Raw genomic sequence first — 6,333 nt, 5'->3', positions numbered from 1 at the left:
TATAAAAACTGTAAAAAAATTACATTGAAAATGTTACAGAATATTTGTAAAGGATTATAAAATGGACATCCCTAATTATAAAGTCTATTTCAAATTGCTATAATTTTTTATGTTATATTTGTTTTTCGTCCTTATGCGGAGGAATGAATAGTTCGAAAATGGGCAAAGGGAGGAATGTGGCAAAAAAGGTTGAGAACCACTGTTCTACAATGTTTTGGTTGTGTACTAACCCCGGCCAGACACTGTTAGACTAACGCTATTATGTTTTAAGCTGCCAAGCGCGCAAATTTCTGAAGTTACATCAACCTCGCCAAAAGACTATAGCCAAATATGCCGTTGCTGTTGGAATTTATTCTTTCCCGCGTGTAAGAAACATACGGAGAAGGCGTAGGAACTGGTAAACGAAGAGATACGGAAGAATGTGGTGTTGGTGGTGTGGGTGAGAAACAAAAGGGGAGAACAATCCAGGTTCATTGTACCAATGCCGCAGTGACATTACCGAAACAAAGAGAACGGTGTGAAAAACAAAAAAAATGTGCAGAAAAGGTGAAGTCGAAATTTAATGAAAAACTGGGGGTTGTTAAGTTGTCGAAATCTTGTTCGGGTTTAGTTGGCTTCTTCTTCCTCTTCTTCTTCGTCGAATTCGCCCTCCTCCTCGGCGGTGGCGTCCTGGTACTGCTGGTATTCGCTCACCAAGTCGTTCATGTTGCTCTCGGCCTCAGTGAATTCCATCTCGTCCATACCTTCGCCAGTGTACCAATGGAGGAAAGCCTTGCGCCTGAACATGGCGGTGAACTGTTCCGAGATACGCTTGAAGAGTTCCTGAGAGGCAAAATAATTTGTCAAAAAAGGTCCAAAATATATTTACCCTTTGAATGTTTTGTTGACTAGGCCAGCTTGGGCCTTGTGTTTACCTGAATAGCGGTGCTGTTTCCGATGAAGGTTGCGGACATCTTGAGACCACGTGGTGGGATGTCGCAGACGGCGGTCTTCACGTTGTTGGGGATCCATTCGACGAAGTACGAGCTGTTCTTGTTCTGCACGTTCAACATCTGCTCGTCGACCTCTTTCATGGACATGCGTCCACGGAACATGGCGGCAACGGTAAGGTAGCGGCCGTGACGTGGGTCGCAGGCAGCCATCATGTTCTTGGCGTCGAACATTTGCTGGGTAAGCTCGGGAACGGTCAGGGCGCGGTATTGCTGGCTGCCTCGACTGGTAAGTGGGGCGAATCCGGGCATGAAGAAATGAAGACGGGGGAATGGCACCATGTTGACGGCCAATTTACGCAAATCAGCGTTCAGCTGACCTATTGAGCACAAACAATGAATTTAGCCAACATTCCTAAGTGTCTGAAGTTATATATTGCTGAACAGTGGTGAGGTGAAACACAGAACTTACCAGGGAATCTGAGGCAGGTAGTGACACCGCTCATGGTTGCGGAGACGAGATGGTTCAAGTCACCGTAGGTGGGGGTGGTGAGTTTCAAGGTACGGAAGCAAATGTCGTACAAGGCCTCGTTGTCAATACAGTAGGTCTCGTCGGTGTTCTCGACCAACTGATGGACCGAGAGGGTAGCGTTGTAGGGCTCGACAACGGTGTCTGACACCTTTGGTGATGGTACTACGCTGAAGGTGTTCATGATTCTGAGGAAAAATATTCAAGCATAAAGCCTCTACAAATGTTTTTAACAGCACCAAAGCGAGTTTCTGGGCGACTTTCTTTACCTGTCTGGGTACTCTTCACGGATTTTGCTGATGAGCAGTGTTCCCATACCGGATCCGGTTCCGCCACCGAGGGAGTGTGTGAGTTGGAATCCCTGCAGACAATCGCAGCTCTCAGCCTCCTTACGGACGACGTCGAGGACGGAGTCTACGAGCTCAGCACCCTCTGTGTAGTGGCCTTTAGCCCAGTTGTTACCAGCTCCGCTTTGACCTTTATTGTACGAAAACAACGTAAGTAAGGCCGTATCTCTGGGGACACAACATGGATGAATTTAAATACCCACCGAAAACGAAGTTGTCTGGTCGGAAGATTTGACCGAATGGGCCGGATCGGACTGAGTCCATTGTACCGGGCTCAAGATCGACCAGGACAGCACGTGGGACGTATTTGCCTCCTGCAAAATCACGATACAGTTTTATTACAAAGCGAATGAGTGTTAATGTTTACTAGTGTATGTAAATATTTTGTCGTCATTGTAGCCAAATTAAACAGCGTTAACATAAAAGAACTTGTATTAGTTATGCTTTTCAGAAACACGAAAATACGTTTATTTTAGAAACAATGTACACACCTGTGGCTTCATTGTAGTAGACATTGATTCTTTCAAGTTGAAGATCGCTGTCTCCGTGGTAGGTTCCAGTTGGGTCAATGCCGTGTTCATCGGAAATGACTTCCCAGAACTATAAAATCGCATAAACATTAACAAAACGTGGTCAAGCAGCCTTAAATCAGGATTTAGGCGCCATTACGTTCACGCCATGAGCGTTTTAGTGCGCGCGAAATTAAACCAGCGCTTCTCGTCGCTGATTGGTCAACGGGTATCACGAGTTGTGACGTCCGCATCCGGCTTGTGGTTCAAACGCTAGCAATTGCCTTGGGACAAGGCGTGTTATAACGCGTGGCGTATGGCATGCTACCATTTGATTATAAACTGTCTAAATCTATTTTTTCTTGTATTCTTTGCTTTTAAATTGCTTTTGACGATTTTAAACATAACAGTAACCAAACCACTTGATATGCAGGTTTCAAACACACAAACCTTTGCTCCTATTTGGTTTCCGCATTGTCCCGCTTGCAAATGAACTATTTCGCGCATTTTATACTTTTAACAAAGTAGAACTCTTGAAAACAAAACTGTACGTGCTCGAACAAATAGCTAGCTGAACAACGAAGTTACACCGCACAAAATGACCGCCAAAAAAGCCACAGTCTAGCCAGCAACCTTCGTCTACGTCATATATTCATCCGCTTCAATTCATTCCCCATTTTAAGCGCCAGTTAGTACAGCAATTGTACAGCCGTTTGGTTTGATTTTTCAACGATTCACTAGATACAAAGCTTCAAAATAGCGCTTTACTAAAAAATTAGCAGAGCATACAACTTTTGCAGAAAACTAGAAAACTCAGTTTACGAAACGTTTACCTTGGCTCCAATCTGGTTACCGCACTGGCCGGCTTGAAGATGGACGATTTCGCGCATTTTGTTAGAATAATATAAATACAAACACTGCAAAAAGTATAAAGTTGTTTCTATAACTCAGTCACAGAATGAGTTGGTGCCTTCACCCCTCCGGCTTATAAGCATGTTCATGCGCCAGGCCGCCATGACGTAATTTTTCTCTGTTCTTTGCCACGGTTGGACGCTTTTTTCCCTCGCGCCGCACCGCAGACAATCGATTGCTCTCGTTTCGGACTACTTTTCATCAGCGGAGTAACACTAAAATCGGAGCGGTTTGAGATCGCTAAGCAACCGCCCAAATAACGGTATTTGATCTAGCAGGGCGAAGTAAAACTTGCCTGCAGTTGGACGCCATGCCCCAAGCACTGGTTGCCAATACATTTGTGTTGCCTTGGCGACATTTTGAGCAACCAATTGTCTGTCGAACGTTTATCTACCTGGTGCTGGTAATTAGCTGTACACTTTCAGCCTGCGCGAAGCTGCACGTTTACACCTGTTTGGTATAAATATAACTAATAGATTCGAGAGTAATCATATACAAAATGGTCGTTACAAAAAAGTTTAAAAACTACAATGAAAATGAGTGGCTAATGTAAATCAGTGTCACATGTTACAGTTGTCATGTAATAACAACTCAACGTGTTAGGTCATTTGTCTAATTCAGGGGTGGGGAACCTGCGGCCTTCGATGTCAGAATACAATTTAGGATGTTGATGATACTCACTGCACCAGGCACTAAAAACTAGACAGAAACGCATTTTTTTACCTTTATTCCACATTACTATTTGATTGGTTCTAGAGCAGCGGTTTTCAAAATACAGCCAAATGGTTGCGTACTGGTACACTAGGCGATTTCCGTAGGACTGCCAAGAGACCAAGGTTTAACAATCTTACTTGTGTTGCAAAAGAACAATTGTTTGCGCATAATCAAATGTCTAAAACACGTCTGTGATGTCACAAGCTGCTCCTAGATTGATATTGGCAAACAAGCGAGTATCTACTTTTATGAAATCCTGAATGTTGTAGTGAGGGTGGAAATGTAGTGACGAATTTTATTTAGCTTGGACCGTAAGTTCGACCATTCTGCAAGTCAAAAAGTTTAAACACCTCTGTCCTTGGCCTGGGAAATAGTCTGTGCGGCCTAAACGAGTGTAGATAAACCGTTTGGCGGCCTTTACAACAAAAAGGTTCCCCACCCCTGGTCTAATTCAAAGAGAACATTTCATAAAGCCCTACAGCAACCACCAATTGTATTCAATGTTTTGATATTTATCAGGTTTAAATGCATCTTTTGTTCGCGGATATAGTCACCAAAATTCTGCACTTGATCTTTGACAATTACTAGAGACAAATTGGTCCTTGATTTGAAAAGCAAGTGTGTCTGCGATCGATTTGCACACGTACGCTTCGACCTTAGGGACTATCCAGCTGTTGCTGTGTCTGTTACAATCCTGCTTTGTTTCCTGCAACAAAGCTTGACATAATTGTTAAACTCGCTCATCCCAAAATTAATTCGGTCAAGCAGCAGGATGATTGCGAATTGGTGTTAAAGAGCTGGACATCATTGTCGTAAACCCTTTCTCTCCCAGCACTTTAACCTCCAACGGTTGTTTATTGTAATGACGCAAGTGTTTTGGGTCTCGTTTCAGGTTCTAAGGGCGCACGTGATTCTAAATATGCTCTGAGGAGGCCAATTTTTAATAAACTGGTTTCACTTTATTACGCCATCTGGCATGATTTGCTGTGCATGTGATTATGGTGTGTTGTTCCTGTGTTTACCGGTGTGTTTCCGATAATTGCATGCACCAAAATGAACCTATTGCTGTATCTCTTTTTAAAATGTTGTTACTTATGACTGCACCAGTTCAACCAAAATAATTTGTTTAACATCGGTATGAATCGTAATTTTGAATAAAGAGTTGAAAGTGTACAGTAGTTTTGCGCAGCATGTGCCATACGCCAAACGGGTGGGCATGTTAACTGTTTTCGTGCGTTAATCATTTACAGCTAAACCTCCTAGTTTTAGATACAATACAAAGATGAAACGTCAAGGGCTAAGAGCACCGTTTTCTGCTCCGACCTTCTACTTACTGGGCCAGTTCCATTAAACGTGGCTTTGCCCAAATTAGTTTCGATTTTTCACTTCGGTAATGTGTCGCACTGGAGAGTTTTCCGATACATGTCGGTCCCTAGCGATTAAAGCGCGCTTTCAGACCCGGCAAAATTGTTTTTCACATGACGTATAAATTAATTTACGGTGCCACCGAGAGCGTGCTCGAAGGCGCCCGACGGCTGGCGAATAAACATCAATAATTCAGCGACTTGTACAGTGATCGGAACACCTTTAAGTTGTCCCTTTGTGTATCGTTATCCATATGTTTCAGAGTTCTTTTTTAGGAGCTCGTGCAATGCATTGTCCAACCGAACTTTATCAGCAACAAGGTGCTGTCATAAAGGCATTTTCTAAAAGCCAGTCCTCGAATAACAATATTATGTCATCGTGCCCTTCAGACCTTAAATATTATGTTTGTGTGATGTCCACAAACACCCCACTGAGCTGTGTTAACCCCGTTCGTCAAAGGGCAATTTCGACGATTACGCCACACTCTCTGCTTTGTACCTACGGCACGGTCCTTGTTCGCGCACAATCGTATTACACTCGTTCGACAATAAAATCATACCCAAGGAAAACGCGCACACAATAGACCGGTATTTCACCGGTGTTTGTAATGTGACACTGGAACAAGCGTACTCTACTGTGCGTGTCCAATCACGTCCAGCTCTGCCGTTGATGTCGCCGTGGTGATGAATTGAATCACGTGTTTGTACAGTCCGGGCAGGTCGAAAGCTGATTGGTTCATATTGTTGTGCTGGAGGTATCAGGTGAAACTTACTCCGCGTCTCAGCTTGATGGCATGGCTACGGGATGTAGTATCTCGCTGGCGTGAAACTTAATAGGCCCAACCTTAAATTGCCAAAGCTTTTATTGGCAAAGCTGCGTCCTTAGGACAGTTATTCTACGCTATGTGCATTTGTGCTGCTGATAACAACATAAGCAATGGTTGCAATGAATTGTAATAATTGCAATGTGTTCTATTCTCAATATACTTTATTGAAGTAAATTGCCTTTGTTTAATGTTAGTGGCAAGA

General features: G+C 43.4%; 1 protein-coding gene across 2 annotated transcripts; it reads right to left on the bottom strand.

Annotated features, from left to right (window-relative positions):
* Positions 1-331: 331 nt before the first annotated feature.
* LOC145222999 (tubulin beta-4B chain) lies at positions 332-3,287 on the bottom strand. Of its 2 annotated transcripts, none has more exons than XM_080089281.1 (7): positions 3,148-3,287; positions 2,297-2,405; positions 2,009-2,119; positions 1,728-1,935; positions 1,402-1,646; positions 915-1,309; positions 332-822 (listed from the first exon to the last, which is right to left on the bottom strand). In XM_080089281.1, exons 1-7 carry the CDS (start codon positions 3,202-3,204, stop codon positions 607-609), a joined length of 1,341 nt encoding a protein of 446 aa, XP_079945407.1. In that variant the 5' UTR covers positions 3,205-3,287; the 3' UTR covers positions 332-606. The 2 variants fall into 2 exon arrangements, with proteins under 2 accessions (XP_079945407.1, XP_079945416.1); XM_080089290.1 differs by lacking the exon at positions 3,148-3,287 and adding an exon at positions 2,765-3,064.
* Between the last annotated feature and the right edge of the window lie 3,046 nt (positions 3,288-6,333).

Source organism: Phallusia mammillata, chromosome 1 (assembly GCF_965637545.1).
Source record: "Phallusia mammillata chromosome 1, kaPhaMamm4.hap1.1, whole genome shotgun sequence".
Classification (NCBI taxonomy): Eukaryota; Metazoa; Chordata; class Ascidiacea; order Phlebobranchia; family Ascidiidae; genus Phallusia; species Phallusia mammillata.
The sequence above is the reverse complement of the archived record's forward strand: the minus strand, read 5'-3'. Positions and strand labels throughout refer to the sequence as shown.